Source organism: Lactuca sativa, chromosome 9 (assembly GCF_002870075.4).
Source record: "Lactuca sativa cultivar Salinas chromosome 9, Lsat_Salinas_v11, whole genome shotgun sequence".
NCBI lineage: Eukaryota > Viridiplantae > Streptophyta > Magnoliopsida > Asterales > Asteraceae > Lactuca > Lactuca sativa.
The window spans coordinates 23,425,284-23,444,323 of record NC_056631.2 but is presented as its reverse complement, the minus strand read 5'-3'; the positions used below and the strand labels follow the sequence as shown (position 1 = coordinate 23,444,323).

The following is a 19,040-nucleotide window of genomic DNA, read 5'->3' as shown; positions in this document are numbered from 1 at the left end:
GAAACCTTTGTCCAATAACTCCTGAAGTTGTGTCATAAGTTCTTTCATCTCTGTTGGTGCTAATCGATATGGTGCTTTTGTTATCGGCATCGTTCCTGGTAACAAGTTGATACAAAATTCTACTTATCGATCAGGGGGAAATTTGGGAAGATCTTCGGGAAAGACTTCCGGATAATCACAAACCACCGGAATATCCTGCACCTCCTTCTTTTCCATCTTAGCATCGATCACGAACGCTAGATATGATGTACATCCCTTGGCCAAACACTTTCTGGCTTTCATTAGGGAAATGATTCCAGAATTTACTCTGCGTTTGTCTCCATACACCATAAACGACTCTTTCCCTGGCGGGTTTACTTTTACTATCTTCTTTCTACATAATATTTCTGCATCGTTGGCGCTAAGCTAATCTGTGACACCAGGCAAATTTTGGTCAAAAGAAAAATTAATCAATAATCGTAATTGGGATGAACCAAGTGGTAGAGATTGTAACAAGGTTTCCAAAAATATAAAGAACACTGAAATCCGAGTTATAACGAAGAAGTTATGACCAATCGAAAATCCGCGATAAAACCGGCAAAACAATGTTCAGTGTAAAAAGCGAATTTTCGATAAAAGGCTTTTTAGAATTAACAATCTAAATAAAAGTTGTAGAATAAGTTAAACCGAGAATGTTCATAAAATGAACGTCAAAATCTGACTTCGTATGAGGAAGTTATGATTTTTCGAAGTTTCGGTTTAGCAGTAGACATCTAAAATTCGAAATATAAATCGATCGATATTTAGCCGACGCAACTTAAACGAGAATTGAAGGTCTCGTCAAAAGTAGCACAATGGTAAAAAGACAGACGAAAACGGAGGTCGGATGAAGAAGTTATGAATTTTTAACGGATTCCCGTCCCGGTCTGTTTAAAATAATAATATTAAAAATAAAGTCAAAATTAGCCGACGAAGTCTAAATGAAAGTCGTAGAGTATAATTTTACCTATGCGTGCATATAAAGAACGTCAAAAACGGAGTTCGTATGCAAAAGTTATGAATTTTATAAGTTTTGGCAAAAAAATAAACAAAAATAGCAAAATCGGGAATTTTCGCATGAACAGTAATGCCACGTCACCCTCGCATGCGAGGCCTCCACATGTCATCCTCTGGTTGGACCGAAGTTCGCCGTGTCACCATCTGATTGGACCAAGACCGAGGTCCAATAGGCAGCCGACAACCCTCGCAGGAGACACACTGTGGATGCTCCTCGGACACCCCATCGCATCGTGGCATCCTCCCATTGGACCGAAGGTTGGTCAAGTCCGAAGCCTCCATCTGTTCGACCCTCACACGTGTACCCTTCGCATGAATGACGCGTGTGCTGCTGACTCCTCGCCCTCGCCACCTGTCCCCTACGGACCGCACCCTCGCACCCCTATATAAAGGGTGCGAGACTTCTCGGATTTGAGAGGTTTTTCACCCCAATTTTCACCACTTTTCACCTTTTCACCCCCTAGAATTTCTCACAACCCCCGAAGGCCCCGGTATCACATCCAAAGCCCGAAGCAAGCCCCGGAGCCCCGTAATTCTTGAGAATTCATCCTCTCTCCTGTCGAAACTCTGCCTGGTTTTAGCTGGTTTTTCGTCAAACAAACTCTTTTTCGAGAAACAAAACGCTGCCCGAATCACCACCTATCAAGGTGAGTTCATACCCCTATAATTTACATTTTTAATGGTTTCTAAATGCTTTTTAGGGGGGAATACAAGTTTAACACAATATTAAATTGTGTTAATAACTGTATGTGATAATAATCATGCAAATAGTTTCTGTATGCTTTCAAGAATTACCAAATACATCCAAAATGACTTAAAGCCATGTTAAATCTTTAAAGTCATGTAAACTTCGTTAAATTCTTTGAAAAATGTTTTATAAACTATTTCAAATTATAAATGCCAAAAATCATGTTTATATATGTATAAATATATAAATAAGATTTGAAGGACTTAGGACTAATGAATTATCTTATTCCTTTTCCTTGTTTGGATGTGGAGTTAAGGTTGTGTTATTTGTCCGAAGGTCGTTTCCTTCTTAATTATATATATTATACATATATTAGTATAAAAAGGTCACTCGTTTTGGTATCATTACCTATGTATCAGGCTGAGCTTACTTCCTGTTCCTTGTTTGGTTGTGGGCTTAGGGCAGATACACCCAATTCACTGTCAGTTCGATATTAGGTTATACATAATTAATATAAACTAAGTAATTACAGAGGGAAACTATTGAGGTTATCAGTTTATCACCTCAGGAAATATAGGATTTTCTGGAGGAACCAGTGAACTTTTCCAAAGAACCTAGAGTATACTTTACAGAACTCAAATACTTATGAACTCACCAGCTTAAATGTTGATCTACTCTTTTCAAATAACTTGTATTCTTAGGAATCGAGTAGACAGGTACACTCCCGAAGCTCTTGAGAAGACTACCTAGTACCGTACCGCGACTCTTGTCTTCTACTGTACCTACTTTGGTGTTTGAATATGTAATGTTTAAACACTTATGTAAAACTTATACTTATTAATGCAATGGTTGTTTGTACTTGGATTACTATATTGCATGTGTTGTGATACTTACATGAAGTCCTCCGCCCCCGAACGTTTTTGCCGTTCTGGTTTGGGGGTGTGACACAATCCATTCCTAAAATTATGTCGAATCCATTTAACTCGATAGACAATAATTCCTCGTGGAACTTATTCCCATCCAAGTCAATGAGGACGTTTTTCATACGATGGCTAACAGGTACAAACTTGCCACTAGCAATCTCGACTAATAAGGCATTAACTAGCCTATCTACAGGCAAAGCTAGCTTTTTACCAAATTCATGCGATATAAAGAAGTAATTGGCTCATGAATCAAACAAAATTTGGGCAGGCAATTCGTTTACGAGAAAGGTACCTGAAGCGACATCGACTTCTTTTTTTGCAGCTTCAAGTGTCATCTGAAAGGCTCTCGCCTAGGGGTGCAAACGAGCCGAGCCGAGCCCGAGCCTGGTCGGACTCGGCTCGGGCTCGTTTAAGTTATACGAGGCTCGAGCTTGAGCTCGGCTCGATTCGAGCTTTATTTTACCGAGCTCGGCTCGAGCTCGTAAAGAATTATAAAAGCTTGGATCGGGCTCGAGCTCGGCTCATTTTTCATTTGATGTGCCTAAATAAACTTAAGCTCGATTCAAGCTCGTTTACTAATACCCGAAATCCATAATTTCCCAAATATGTTTTTATTTTATATATGAAAATAATAATAAATTATATTATATAAAGGCTCGTTTAGGCTCGCGAGCCTAATCGAGCTTAGTGACATAGGCTCGAGCTCGAGCTCGTTTAATAAACGAGTTTAATATTAAGCTCGAGCTCGGCTCGGGCTTGTTTAAAACCGGCTTCGAGTCGAGCTTTTAACAAGCTGATCCCGAGTAGCTCGCGAGTAGCTTGGCTCGTTTACACCCCTACTCTTACCTTCGGCTTTGGTGGTAGATTGGGATTTGCGGCATCCTTCCTCTTTGGACAGTCTTTAAGAACATGCCCTACTTCACGGCACTCAAAACATACCCTCTTGTCGGACGGACACACGTTGGCATAATGTCCAGTCTTTCCACATTTGAAGCAAGTCACCTCCTCACTACATCTCCCAGAGTGCTTTTTCTTGCACTTCTCGCACCATTTCACTTCACCTCCTCCTCCTCCAAACTTCTTGGACTTAGAAAATTTGCTTTTCTTGTTGGAACCTGAAGTTCCTTCAAATTTTCTCTTTTCACCAACTTCTGCCCTCTCCAGACCCTTCTCTATGATCTGAACCTCAACATTCTTAGCAGCCCAGATGGCGGCTTTCAAAGTGGTTGCTTGCTTAACCATCGGACCAAAGTCCGCTGGTAATCCAAGGGCAAACTTGTTGACCTTAGAGAGTTCAGTTGGAACTAGATGAGGTACAAGCTTCATCTTTTCCATAAAACTAGCAGCGTATTTAGTAACGCTCATCTTTCCTTTCTTTAAATTCTGGAACTCATTATTGATTTCCAGAAGATCCAACTCAGAGCAGTACTGCAATTTCAATTGTACCACAAAATCTTCCCAAGACATCTTACTAGCTTCACCCTTGGGCATCGAATCAGCTAGTAACTTCCACCATCTCAACACACCAGACCTTAACAGAGGAATCGCAAGTGCAGTCTTTTGTTTGTTGCTGCACTCGCAACTTTCAAACATCGTCTCCATTTCGGAGATCTAATTCATGACTTCCACCGGTGTTGGACTTCCAGATACACACGGCGATTTAGATGCCATGAAATCTTTGTATTTGCATCTGCGTCCATCAACTCCTCCATCCTGGTTGTTTTGTCTAACTATCGGTGGGTTGGCTTGACCAAGAGTCCCACTGTAGTTCCCTCCTACTGATTGCCCTTCATTCAATACGGGTGTTCAATAGGCATCGTAGTCTCTTCCCTATGTTGTTGTAGTAATCGCCTTGTCTCCTCCATTTGGCGATCTAACATCATTTGGATCATTGCTTGTACCCCAACCATCGTCATTGGCTCAGGTACAACTCCTACAACAGGTACTTGCTCAGCTACTTGAGGTTGAGGCTGTTGATCCCTGTTTCCGTTTGCATTTGCAGCTCCACTACGAGTTCTTGCCATTACAATCTATATAACGAATAAGGCGAATTTAGGTCTTTATCCTTGTTAGACATGTCAATTCCCTTATCACTCCAAAACGTTTACATGTTAGTTCTAATCTCGTAATCATACGCTTCGAATCCTACACACATAAGGTTTTCAGATCCGGTCGGCAACAGACCATAGATCCGAACAAATAATGGCACACATGGCAAACACATAACATTTAGCATATAAGGGCATTTTAGGCATCTTCCCTAAAATAAACTAGTGCTCGTGTCTAAAATATGGTAGACACTCATCTCACAATCATCACTTAGCATTCTAAGTTCAAGTCTAGAAATTCTACAATTTCTTAGTTCGCTTAAACTAATGCTCTGATACCAATTGTGACATCCCCTAATTTCTCGGCCAGAAAATACCGATTTAATTTATGCTTTTTAAATTAAAATCAGAGAAATCTTTTCAAAAGATGTTGCGGAATTGGTCCCCAAACAACATATGATAAAAGTTTATCAAAACCCTTCATTAAGAAGGTATATATTTTCCATATATATATATATATATATATATATATATATATATATATATATATATATATATATATACCAAAACCTCGGGATGTCATGTTCCAATACAGATCAAAAGCATAAACAAGACATTATAAGCCTTTCAACAGTTATTTACAACTACTGGCCTATAATCCAAAAATCTCTGGTCGTCCTCCGACTATGCTCGGGGTCCACTACCTGTAACATAAAAAGCTAAGTGGGTCAGGCTTGGAGCCTGGTGAGCATATAGGGTTTTCAACCCACAATAATAATAAACTTATTAAGTTCACCAATCAATAATAACCCTGATTACCCGTTCCCGTTATCCTCACTTTATGTCCCTAAACACTTTTCACAAGGGACCTAGCCTAAAGAATATCATCGGGATGGACACTACTGCTAAGGGGTTTCCTCAGCCATACATGTCCTAAAGGCAACCATGAGGGGGATGGAGTACAGCGAATGAACACTCTCAGTTCATTAACACCTACAAGTTGCGGACCTTCTAATGTTTCCCACTGGATTGTCTAGAAAGTCTGTGGTCGTCATCCAAACTCCGCTAGATGACTGGATCTCAAAACACATCGAGGCCTCTCATCAATTTTATTTTATCACACATCACTATCTACCCATGTTCTACCCAACATATTTGTAGATAAAAATACTTATACAGTTTAAAACTTGTATAAAATATCAACACAACAATCACCTCAAATAAACAATTAATATATTTACACATAACACGTATTATAAGGTAAATACTTCATATCTATGTGTAAAATGAAAGTGACTATACACTCACATAATTTGATGATAATCGAGCAGCAATTCGTTTCCTAAAACGATCGTTTCTAATAAAACTTAGAGTTTTATTGAGAAACCGGGCTTTGTAAAAGTCGGGCTTTGAAACCGAAAAGATAAATTTTCTGGGCTTCTCGGGCACTTCATAGAGTATTCCGGGCTTTACAATCGATACCAGGGCTTTGCGGGATGTTAAGATGAAGAAAATATGGGTTTAGGGGTTAAAATTGACAAATTTTCAAAGTTACCCGGGAGGTTTCACACCCTTGTATTTATAGGGGAGAGCTTCTGATCGGACGGCTGAGAAGGAGCCACGCCTCGCAGATCCGAGGGTTCGCAGGGAAGGCTCGCACGAGGGTTGCGCATGCGAAGGGCTCGGTGGCAGCTTCTAATTGGACCGCAGTCTACTGGTGCACATGCGAGGTTCGGAGCTAGGCTACGTGAGGCTCGGAGCTAGGCTATGCGAGGCTCGGAATACGCGGCTGCAGGGCGAAGCTTCGGCCGGAGAGCTGGCTGCTTCGGATTGGGCCTCCCTTCGGTCGAAGCAGAAGAGGACACGGGGCAGTCTCGCATGCGAGGGAAGGCAACACATCTTGCCAGGTGGCTTCGGTGACTCAGCAGGTTCCGGATACGTGGCACATGCGAAGCGAGGACACGTGGCACTTCCGGGTGAAGCTTATCTATGCGAAATTTCTCGAATTTTGTGCCAAAATCTTCTAAAATTCATAACTTTCGCATACGAGCTCCGTTTTTGACGTTCTTTATATGCACGCGTAGCTAAAATACGCTCTACAACTTCCGTTTAGACTTCGTCGGCTAATTTTGACTTTAAATTTTATATTATTATTTTTAACAGACCGGGACATGAAATCCGTTAAAAATTCATAACTTCTTAATCCGACGTCCGTTTTCGTCAGACTTTTTACCGTTGTGCTCCTAATAACGAGACCTTCAATTCTCATTTAGGTTGTGTCGGCTAAAAATCGCTCGATCTAAAATTCGAGTTTTTAGTTGTCTACTATTAAGCTGAAACTTCGAAAAATCATAACTTCCTCATACGAAGTCAGATTTTGGCGTTTTTTTTATCGAACTTCTCGATTTAACGAATACTACGACTTTCGTTTAGATTACTAAGGCTAAAAAGTAGTTTATCGAAAACTCACTTTTTACGACATTCAGCACCGTGCCGGTTTTGTCGCGAAACTTCGACAGGTCATAACTTCTTCGTTATAACTCGGATTTTGGTATTCTTTGTATCCCCGAAATCCTTGTTTCGACCACTACATCTTTATGTAAAGATATCGGGCTTATCTTACACTTTAATTTTGACGCTTATTTTTATTCTTAATTAATTAAGCCCTAATAATCAAGCATAAAACACATAATTCCTTTTCATTTCTTCAAAATGAGTTACAAAGGTTAACCTAGACTATCAACTCAATATAAATGCCTAGTCTAGAAACACGAGTGTTACAGCCACTGACAACTTTAGTTACAACAAGCGAATCGGACGTGGTGTGTACAAAGGAGAACTCTTTCTCTCTTTAGGAAGGAAAAAAGATGGTTGCTTTTAAGTGCTTAGATCCAAGTCTCGGGCAATGGAAAAAATGGGATCAAGTTCTTTGGATTGTTTTGCATCTGATGCTTATCAATACCTTAAGAATGCTTCTACAAAAACGATCAACAATGACTGAAATAATGAAAGAACTTGAGTTTGCACTTGAGCAAACAGTAAGTGTTAAGTGTTGTATCAATTTTACATCTATTGTGAAATTATATATATATATATATATATATATATATATATATATATATATATATTACCTTATAAAACATTTTTTGGTCAAATGCTGATTTTAAGTCGTATAAGTAAAAATGCACTATGTACAAACCTTTTATGCATCGCAGAAAAAATAGATCTTATCGGTCAACAACTTGAATCAGTCAAACTTGAACTCCCATTCCCTAAATTTTAGCAAATTGAATAGGTTAAAGCCAATTGAATCGGTTACATCCGTCTTATATATAACGTCTTAGTTTTCTTCAATATTTGGTACCCTAATTACTAGCCACAATCACTACTCTAGCTCATCACCCGACCTAAGCACCACCACCGTTGATGATTGTTCCGCCTCTTATCATCCATAAAGGTATTTTAATTAATTTTTTTTTAAATTTCTTTATCTTCTTCTATATATCCCACTATCTTTCTAGATTGGCATCCACTGGAAGATGCTTGTCATTGAAATTTCTTAACAGGACCGTCAATCGAAGCCTAATTGAAGTCGCTACCACTTCCTTCACCGCCGGTTAACGCAACCACCACCACTATTCTCATCCTTCTCTTTTCCCTATTTCTCTTTCTCAATTCTGATTTGAAGGTAACCAATGGTTCTATCTTTCTTTCACTCTCAATTCCGATTTGATGGTAAGGAACTGTTCTCATATTCCTTATATTGATTTGTTTTTTTTGTTGGAGCATAACGCTGGACCAAATCCCATGGTCAATTTTATGTAATTTTAATAAGCATTATGACACTAAAAATTGAATTTTTTTTACTTTTAAGAATTTAATGGACAACATATTGAAATTGTATATGTAGGAACAAAGGACCACTTCATTTCCGATGAACTTGAAACGCCATTGAAAAGTCAAAAGTTGAAATTGGAAGTTGTTCACATTGCAGCCAATAAAAACATTGTTCCTGTGACATGTTAGTCTTGTGGCATCACAATGGGTTTGGGATCATATAGTGGACATATAAGTTATTAAACTATATTTCATTAGTTATGTGAATTGATAACTTGAAAGTGCTAACATTGAGTTCTAGATTGAATAATCATTGCAGTTTTATGAAAGTGGTGCACAAAAAGCTGTAGGAATACAGTTTAGTCATTAAAACCTAATATGGCTAAGCTTTTTTCCCTGATGGAAGCCTGAAACTTAGATCCAGAAGGTCATTCTTTTTTTATTAATGATAAAATGTGAACTTCTCTTTGTTAATTTTTCATTTCCAGGTTTCTATTGCTGTAGGATAAAATTGGGAATAACATTAGGAAATGAATATCTCTATTCTATTTGTTCTTACATAAACCCCTCTCAATCAGGTAATCCTAAAAAGGTTTTTTTTTTGTGAACATTTTATATGGATTTTAGTTTTGTTTCACTCTCGATCTTGATATTTTTCAGACATGAGAGAGGAGAAAGCCTATGATCTTAAGCCCTAAATTTCAACTTAATGGTACATCTTCCTTTCAGATCACATTATCAAGAGATATAAAATGGAAGCAGGATCTTTTTTGGTCATTCTTTTGCTAATTATCAGCTTTGTTTTAAGATTGTGGAAGGGTATTAGTTTCCAAACACTAACTTATTCTTTTTTTTTTTTCCTTTTTGTTAATTTATGGTTAAGGTATTGGTTAGTATTTAGTAATGTAGTGATGATTAGATTTCTTAATGTGAAGCTTTAGATAGATTGATTTGTAAAAAAAAAAAACTTGGGATCTCTACAGAAATACAACAAGAAGTAAATTCTTTACCCTTAAAATCTTTATGCTTTGATGATTTTGTCATTCATGCAGTTAAATTTGTGATGAACAACTAAAAATTGATTAAGATCTTTCCAAAATGCAAAATGTTTTTTTTTTTTTTTTGTTATTATTAAAGATACAAGTTTATTCTTGGTTTTATGGTTATGGATTGATAGGGGGAAGAAAAGCAAAAGGATGTTTTGGTATAAAAAATGGATAGAGGGCAAAATGGTCTTTTTTGGAGTTTATAAAAAATAACAGGGTCATTTTTGTTAGAAGTATCCATCAAGATTATGGATAGCTCAAGGGTAAAGTGGAATGGTTTAATTTTTTTTTTTAAAAAAATGGTGCAATAACAACAACAAATTGTATTTTGATGATCATAGGAGTTGGCATATTAGACTTTTTTTTGTTATTGACATTTGCGATTGGTTCCAAAGGAAGGGATAATGCATTTTTATATTTTATGGTCTTTCGGATATGGATGGTAGCAAAAATTTGGTTTTTATTAGTTTAAGAGGCTTAAGGGGGTGTACTATTTGCATCTCCAACTTATTTGATATCTGGTAGCAGAGATACTTGAAGTTGAAAAATTCGAAATTTGATTGGCATTGTCCTTTACTCTTGCAAAGATACTGTGATGATTATCGGAGGACATGGAAGTTTCAATTTAACATTTCCAAGAAGGAACTCTTGAAAAAAAATTGTCATTTCCATGAATTTTAATAATTTTGGAATCGAAGGAATCTCTTTTTTCGGTTAAATCCCGAACATTTTAGTTCGTTGGCTTTATGTTTTTTCCACAAAAAAAATCCGAAAAATGATCATTTGGTATCCTTTAAGCACACCAACATAAACATCCACTTATATTTTTAGTTCATTTTTATTTTAGCTGTATATTTAAATTTAATGTTTAATAAATTAATATGAGAATCATATATAATTTATCCAACATAAACAAAAATATGACAATTGACGGCTGATAAATAAATTAGTTATACATGAAATATACACATATATTAAATATACTTTAATGATTCATGATATTTTTTTTGATATATTTACGACATGCATATAAAAATAAAAATAAAAATATTGGTGGGAAACTAACACCCCCTCCTTAAAAATACTATATTTGTCCCATATTTGTTGTCAACTTTTGACTTTTAAAGTCTTTATTGTTCAACTTTAATTTTAAATATTTTTGGTTTTTGATATATAATATTTGATGTAAAATATATAAATGAATTGTGTTGTAAATGTCTTTTCATTGTTATAAGTTTCATCGAGTAATATATAACATAAATAAAAATATTTAAGGTCAAAGTTCAAAACTAAACATTTGAAAAGTCAAAAGTAAACATTAAATTTAGAACATAAAGAATAACAATTAATAGTTTGTATTTGACTTAATTAAGATTTTAAAATTTTATTTACGACTTATTATTTTGGTTACATCCATCTTATCACCAAATACGTCATCTTCTTTTACTACAAATTTGTAAAAAATCTGAACTTTTTATTTTTTATTCTTACTGATTTCGTATAATGTTAGCATAAATTTTATTAATAATTGTTTAGATGTAGTAAATTATTTTCACAAAAAAACTAATTTATTCTACAAGTCATAATAATCATATGTGAAAACTTACAACAAATTTGTTATTTAGATGTGTAAAACAAAAAGTAGTGGTTTAGATATGAACATCCTAAAAAATTAATTATGTTATTTTCCTTAATAATTATATGTATCATAGACATTGATGGATTTTGACCCGACACAATTGCTATTGCTATTGCCATACTACCCGCACCGAGTATAATGTCGAACTAAGTTTTTTCTCCAAACCACTTTAACTCTTCGAGAAAAAATAAACCGTTCTAAAACCCTAATGCGTTTAGTGTTAACCCTCTCCCCACCATTACCCCTTACTTGAACGAACTGCAAACCCCTCCGGTTCAACCTATGATCTATGGCGCATGCGATGAATAGCAATAGAGGACAAGACACCACCCTCACATTCACGAAACAACCTTATGTCGAAGATAAAGGCCCCCGAAGGATGTAAGAGTTTTCATGATCATTTCATACCATTTTCAATAGTTCAATTGCTTATAATCATACTGATTCTGCTCAAAATCTTTGATTTAATGACAGCAAGAGCATTAAGTTCTCAATGTTTTCTGACGCTGATGTTCTCAAAATGGGGGAAGTTCAGGTTTCTTGCTCCCGATGTTATGTTAGTCAAGAGGACAAAAGCCCTGTTCCCAATGGCTTGTTGGATGCACACATGGTACTTTGTTTTTTCTCTGCATCGTATACATGTTATCTCACTTGTTTTAACTGCAATTGATCGACGGGTACTACCTTTCATTTCAAATGTATTGCCCATTTTGCATAGCAGATATGTGATCGTGAGTGGTAGAATTGAGGCATTGTGCCCTGTTACACTAAGGGAGTTTACTCGCATTCAACTAATAAATTGATGTTAATACAGAGAGTTTTGTACTAAACACCATTGTTGCACACCATGAGCTCTAAAATAAACACTAAACGTGGAAAAATGCAATTTTTAACAATATATGTGTAACTTTTATCATAATGTTGATGTGTTGCATACTTGCATAAGAGTACTCTGAATTGTATAAGAAGCTATGAGAGTATGTTGTTGCTTTTAGCCTTATGCTACATATTTTTATTGTTCACATGTAGTTATAAGTTATTTTTACTTGTTATTGTCTATGAAGTTCTGAAAGACATTTTTGTTGGTATTTCAGGGTCCTCCAAACAAGTCAGGCACATGTGACACATGCCATGGAAAATTTGAAAATTGCCCTGGTCACTTTGGTTACCTGACACTTGTGTTGCCAGTTTATAATGTTGGATATATTTCTCATATTGTGGACATTTTGAAATGCATATGCAAGGTATTATAGCTGCAAACAAGCTCTATAATTCTTTTTCCCTTTCTCATTTCCATTTTTTTTATTCTTTTCAGTCATGTTCACGCATATTGTTGGTGGAGGAAGAACGTGTAGGCTATTTAAAGAAGATGAGAAATCCAAAACTGGATCATTTAAGAAAGAATGAAACTTTTAAAAAGGTAGTGAAAAGGTGCACTGCTATGGCAAGTAGTAAGAAGGCAGTGATATGCTCCAGATGTGGCTACATAAATGGTTCATTTCTTACTTGTTATTTTCATAGATGAGGTGTTTTGTTTATTATTTTCACTAATGCTGATTTATAATTTGTTACAGGTATAGTGAAAAAGGCTGTTGGAACAGTTGGAGTTGTACATGATCGTAGCAAAGTTCAAGATTCTACCTCAAAGGAATTAACTGTTGCTACTTCTCACCTCAAGGAGTCAAAGACACCTGTCAATTTGTCACCTTATTTAAACCCTGACAAAGTTCTTAAACTTTTTAAGAAGATGGTGGATGAGGTACCATTTTCTATGACTTTTAATGAAAGTATTACTATTATATGAAAAGAACTTGAATCAAAGTTGTTATGATTTTGTTTTTACATTGTGTTACAGGATTGTGATTTGCTTTATCTTGCTGATAGACCTGAGAAACTTATTATATCAGTAATTCCTGTTCCTCCATTACCTATTCGCCCTTCTGTCAAAGTTGATGGTGGAGCAACAAGGTTCACTTTTTTATGTTTTAACATTACAAACTAATTATTTTCTTTAAAATTTAAACCAATGTTTCTCTCTTCTATCATGCAGCAATGAGAATGATGTAACCTTGAGATTGGCTGAAATTATAAAAGCCAATGCTCTTCTTAATCAAAATTTATCAGACCCAAGTGCTGCTAACAAAACCATGGTATAGTTTTGCTTATCATCACTTTTTTTTTTTAATGTTTTAACTATTTATAGTAATACCCTTTTATGATTGTAGGAAAATTGGGAGTATTTACAAATTACTGTTGCACTATATATAAACAGTGATGTTCGTGTGCCTCCATCACCTAATATGCAAAACACTAAACCAATGTCTGGTCTTGTTCAACGTATGAAAGGGAAACAGGGGAGATTTAGAGGGAATTTATCAGGGAAACGTGTTGAGTATACTGGAAGAACAGTTATTTCTCCAGATCCTAATTTAAAGATTACAGAGGTTTTTTTAATTGTTTTGACTTTTGACTTTTGACAATCGGCTTCTCATGATTGATGATGATCTTGATTCTTGAATTTGATTTCTTTTTTTTTTATTATTGGTTTCAGGTTGGAATTCCTATCTTAATGGCTAAGATTTTAACTTTCCCTGAGAGAGTTTCAAATCACAATATAGAGAGATTAAGACATGCTGTACGTAATGGAACTATTAAATACCCTGGTGCTAAGCATATAAGAAAGACAGATGGTAGTATGCTGTAAGTTTTTTGCTCATTAGTCATTCATGGTGATGATTTTTGATTTCTTGATGAATGAATGAATGATTTTTTGATGCTATGTGATGCTGCAGATCATTGAGTATCAATGCAAGAAAGCGTTTGGCTGATGAATTGAAAATTGGTGATGTAGTTGACAGACATTTGATACATGGAGATGTTGTTCTTTTTAATAGGCAACCGAGTTTGCATCGTATGTCAATCATGAGTCACAGGGTGAGAGTCTGATGATTGATGAAAAAAAAATATTATTATCATTTTTTTTTTGATTAATTTAATTGTATGTAGGCGAGGATTATGCCATGGAGAACATTGAGATTCAATGAATCTGTTTGCAATCCTTACAATGCTGATTTTGATGGTGATGAGATGAATATGCATGTTCCACAAACAGAAGAGGCTCGAACAGAAGCTCTTATGCTCATGGGGGTAATTCTGTCATTTTCAATTAATTAACTAACCACACTTTAGTTATGAATTACTATGAATTTATGATATCACATATCATTTGTTTTCAATCACACAGGTTCAGAACAATTTATGTACACCAAAGAATGGGGAGATTTTGGTTGCATCAACTCAAGATTTTTTGACATCTTCTTTCCTTATAACAAGAAAAGACACTTTCTATGATCGAGCTTCATTTGCACTTATGTGTTGTTATATGGGTGATGCAATGGATCCTCTTGATTTGCCAACTCCTGTTATACTCAAGGTTTGAAAATAACATTGTTATGGGGGTATTTATGTCAATTATTCTGTGTTTGAAATTGGTTTATTTTAACTGTTTTGGTTGCAGCCAATAGAGCTTTGGACTGGTAAACAGCTGTTTAGTGTATTGTTGCGCCCATATGCAGATATGAGAGTTTATCTGAATCTTACTGTTACTGAAAAGAGTTACACAAAGCCAAGTGGAAAAAGAGTCAAACCTTATGAAACTATGTGCCCTAATGATGGATATATCTACATTCATAATAGTGAGCTTCTAAGTGGGCAGCTTGGGAAGGCTACTTTAGGTTGGTTTTCTTTTTCAAATCTTTTAGAAATGTCAAAAATACCCTTGTATAATTAAATAATGCAACAGGGAATGGCAACAAGGATGGACTTTACTCGGTTCTTCTTAGGGATTACAACTCACATGCTGCTGCTGCTTGTATGAATCGTTTAGCAAAACTAAGGTCACCTTTTTTTTTTTTTTATTTATGTTTCTTGAATCTGATTTAGACATTTAGTTAATGTAAGATATGTTATATTAAGTTTTATTGTGTTTATATTTATGATGCAGTGCTCGATGGATAGGAAACCATGGATTCTCAATAGGAATTGATGATGTGCAACCTGGGGATAATTTGAATGACAACACAAATAGAATCATATCTGAAGGGAATAAAAAATGTGATAATTTTATATTGGATTTTAATAATGGAAAGCTCAAGTTACAACCTGGTTGTAATGCTGCTCAGACCCTTGAAGCTGAGATCACTGGTGTACTAAATAAGATCAGAGATGAAACTGGAAAGGTAATAATAGATTAATATCCATCTCTTTTTTTTAAAAAAAAAAAATCAACTATTAAGTGTAATAATGAATTTACATAAACAGGTTTGTATGGAAAAACTACATTGGAGAAACAGCCCTTTAATTATGTCTCAATGTGGGTCCAAAGGTTCTCCAATCAACATAAGTCAAATGATTGCATGTGTTGGTCAACAATCAGTTGGAGGTCAACGAGCTCCAAATGGATTCATAGACAGAAGTCTTCCCCATTTTCAAAGAATGTCAAAAACCCCTGCTGTATGTTTTTGCATTTTTACCCCTCATACTTTTAACTATCACCTTTCTTTCTTTTATGTCTATCTTTTTTTTTTCAATTCAGGCAAAAGGGTTTGTAGCAAATTCTTTCTACAGTGGTTTAACAGCTACTGAGTTTTTCTTCCACACCATGGGAGGGCGAGAAGGTCTTGTGGACACAGCGGTAATTTCTTTTTTTAAAAAGAAAAAAAACGAAGTGTTAAAAGTAATGAGTAAAAGGGTATTAAAGTAATTTGGTAACGTGTCAACACACAGGTGAAAACAGCTGACACAGGTTACATGTCTAGAAAACTTATCAAAGGATTGGAAGATTTATCAGTTTACTATGATAACACAGTGAGAGATGCAAGTGCATGTATTGTTCAATTTACATATGGTGGTGATGGAAGAGATCCTTCTCAAATGGAAGGAAAATCAGGGTTTCCTCTTAATTTCTCAAGGTTATTGGATAAAGCCAAGGTATTTTTAACTATTTATATTATAACACTTATAAGTTTTTAATTAATTAATAACTTTTTTTTTTTTAAAATGAAAGAATACATGTCCTTCTGGGGAACATAAAGGCATGTCTCCTACAGAGATTCGTGAAGTGGTTGAAGAACGTCTTTCAATGCATGATATGACTCCAGAAGGAGGCTGCTCTGAAGACTTCCGGAAGAAATTAAAACAATTTCTTGAAAATATTGCAACAACATTGGATTTCACAATGAAAGCAATCATGCCACGTGGACAGCTTAATGATGATGAATCATTAGTTTTTGAAAATGTTGCTCAAAGTGTATCTGGCATCACCCCTCAACAGCTTCAGGTATTTCTCAATATATATCTATTAATCTCATTAACTCGAAAAGAAAAAACAAAGATTCATTTTTATTTTTTATATAGGTGTTCATGGAAACTTGCATCTCACGTTATCATCTTAAAAAAATTGATGCTGGGACAAATATCGGTGCAATTGGTGCTCAAAGTATTGGAGAACCAGGGACACAAATGACATTAAAAACTTTCCATTTTGCTGGAGTTGCTAGCATGAGTATCCTTTTTCTAAATATTTAATTTAATTTTTTTTTTTCTAAATAATTGTAGTGTCCTTAAGTTTATGACAGATGTCACTCTCGGGGTTCCTCGTATAAAGGAAATCTTAAATGCAGCCAAGAAAATCAGCACACCTGTCATTACTGCAAAGCTTAGAACAAATGACAACGTGTCATTTGCAAAACTGGTGAAAGGGAAAATGGAGAGAACTCTTTTGGGGCAGGTTAGATATGATTATTCTTTTTCCAGGGTTATTTCCGTCTTTTTCTCTTGAAAATTGAAATATTGAGATTTTGTTTTTCACAGGTTGCAAAGAGTATAAAGCTTGTATTGGGATTAAGATCCGCATCTATTGTTGTTTCTCTTGACAAGAAAACAATCGAAGCACTACAACTCAATATAAATGCTTACACTGTTCAAGATTCCATTCTAAAGACTCCTAAAATCAAACTCAAGGAAAATGTAAGAATTGTTGATATAATTTGGTACTTGAAAACTGTTTTTTATAATCCTCTGATATATAAATATATATATATTTGTTATGGATTACAGCATATCAGGATCTTGGATGATTATAAACTTGAAATTAATCCTCCATATGATAGGAACAAATATTATTTTGATCTTCATTGGTACAGAAACAGGCTTCCATCAGTCGTTGTCAAGGTTAGTCACGTTAAAAAAATAAAAATAAAAAACAAATTAATTTGGTAAATTAATAATTTTATATTATAAATATTTCTAGGGAATTGGTACAATCGAACGAGCTGTGATAAACAAGAAAAAGGAGCAGGAAAAGTTCAACTTGCTTGTAGAAGGGTTAGTTTACATTTTACATTTTACAATTTATAATAAATCAATACACAAGTATTGAGGGGTATTTTAGTAATTTTGTTAAGCTGACAGGACGGGGCTCCAAGCAGTGATGGGAATGGAAGGGATAAATGGACACGAAACAACAAGCAATCACATTCTGGAAGTACAAAACACACTTGGGATCGAAGCTGCAAGAAGGTCGATTATTAAAGAAATCCAATACACAATGGAAAGTCATGGAATGAGTATCGATATCCGACATATGATGCTTTTAGCGGATGTGATGACGTATAAAGGTGAAGTTTTGGGGATTACGAGGTTTGGGATTCAGAAGATGAAGGAAAGTGTGCTGATGTTGGCGTCGTTTGAAAAGACATCGGATCATCTTTTTAATGCAGCGGTTAATGGGAGAGTGGATAAGATTGAAGGTGTCAGTGAATGTATTATTATGGGGATTCCAATGCTTACCGGGACAGGAATGATTAAAGTTAAACAAAGGTACACACAATAACTCTCTCTCTCACACACACACAAAAAAAAAAAAATTTACATTTTTGATCCTGAGTTTATATAATTGATTTTTGCAATTTTGGTTAAAATATTACCAAGACCGAAGTTGCGAAAGCAAACTTTCTTGGAGGAAAATTTTAAAAACTTAGCTATATGCAGGGACTGAAAGTGTAATTTAGTCATTTTGATTTTTGAATATTGATATGATATTTGTTGGCAGAGTTCCACAAGTGGAGTTGTACAAGGGAACGGAGTTGATTTTAGCTTGATTTTGGCGGAAACAATTTTGATGGAACGGATAGCATCGAAGGTTTTTTTTATTTTTATTTTTTATTTTTTTTGGGAGGTTTAAAAATAAGATTTTTGTTTTTTTACTTTATGTAAGTTAATATCTAATTTAAGGTTATTTCTTTCTTTTTTGTAGTAAATATTTAATTATAATTAAATAAATCTTCTCGACAGTTTGTGAAGATGTTAAAAAAATATAAGTGGAATAATTAAGGTTTTAGAGTTTTATTTTGCCGTTCATTATATGGAGTTATTTTTTTTATGGGTGTGGTTTTTAATATCGATATAATAATGTACTAGTTGTGAAACCTGTATATTATACGGGTTGATTAAAACAAAATGTTAAAAAGAAACAATTAAATGAGAAGTTTATTTGAATTTGAAATTTGAAATAAATAAAAATTATGAGAAAAAAAAACATGCAAAAAATAAATAATTTAAAATTATTATTTAGTTATCAGACCTGAATATTAAACATGTTAATTATAACAAAATGTTAAACACAAAGGTTAAAACTGTAAATTTATTTAAAATTGAAATTGAAATTTAAAATTTAAAATTTGAAATTAATATCATTATGGTAGGTTTAATTTATGGAAACTAATTAATAATATATTAGAAATGGAAAATGAAATAAATGACAAG

At 34.8% G+C, this 19,040-nt stretch overlaps 1 protein-coding gene across 2 annotated transcripts; it reads left to right on the top strand.

The window, feature by feature from the left end:
* Positions 1-11,365: 11,365 nt before the first annotated feature.
* LOC111882585 (DNA-directed RNA polymerase III subunit 1) lies at positions 11,366-18,623 on the top strand. 2 transcript variants are annotated; one of them, XM_023878951.3, is made up of 26 exons: positions 11,370-11,597; positions 11,691-11,826; positions 12,311-12,460; positions 12,532-12,709; positions 12,791-12,975; positions 13,072-13,184; positions 13,267-13,366; positions 13,442-13,660; positions 13,768-13,916; positions 14,009-14,150; positions 14,223-14,363; positions 14,461-14,649; positions 14,734-14,950; positions 15,019-15,112; positions 15,220-15,454; positions 15,537-15,728; positions 15,811-15,909; positions 16,002-16,205; positions 16,282-16,554; positions 16,632-16,779; positions 16,853-17,004; positions 17,088-17,243; positions 17,334-17,447; positions 17,527-17,600; positions 17,688-18,095; positions 18,328-18,623. In XM_023878951.3, the coding sequence occupies exons 1-26, from the start codon at positions 11,506-11,508 to the stop codon at positions 18,374-18,376; spliced, it is 4,209 nt and encodes a 1,402-aa protein (XP_023734719.1). In that variant the 5' UTR covers positions 11,370-11,505; the 3' UTR covers positions 18,377-18,623. The 2 variants fall into 2 exon arrangements, 1 of the variants encoding a protein (XP_023734719.1); XR_008226212.1 differs by lacking the exon at positions 18,328-18,623 and having other exon boundaries at positions 11,366-11,597; positions 17,387-17,447; positions 17,688-17,752.
* Positions 18,624-19,040: the final 417 nt, after the last annotated feature.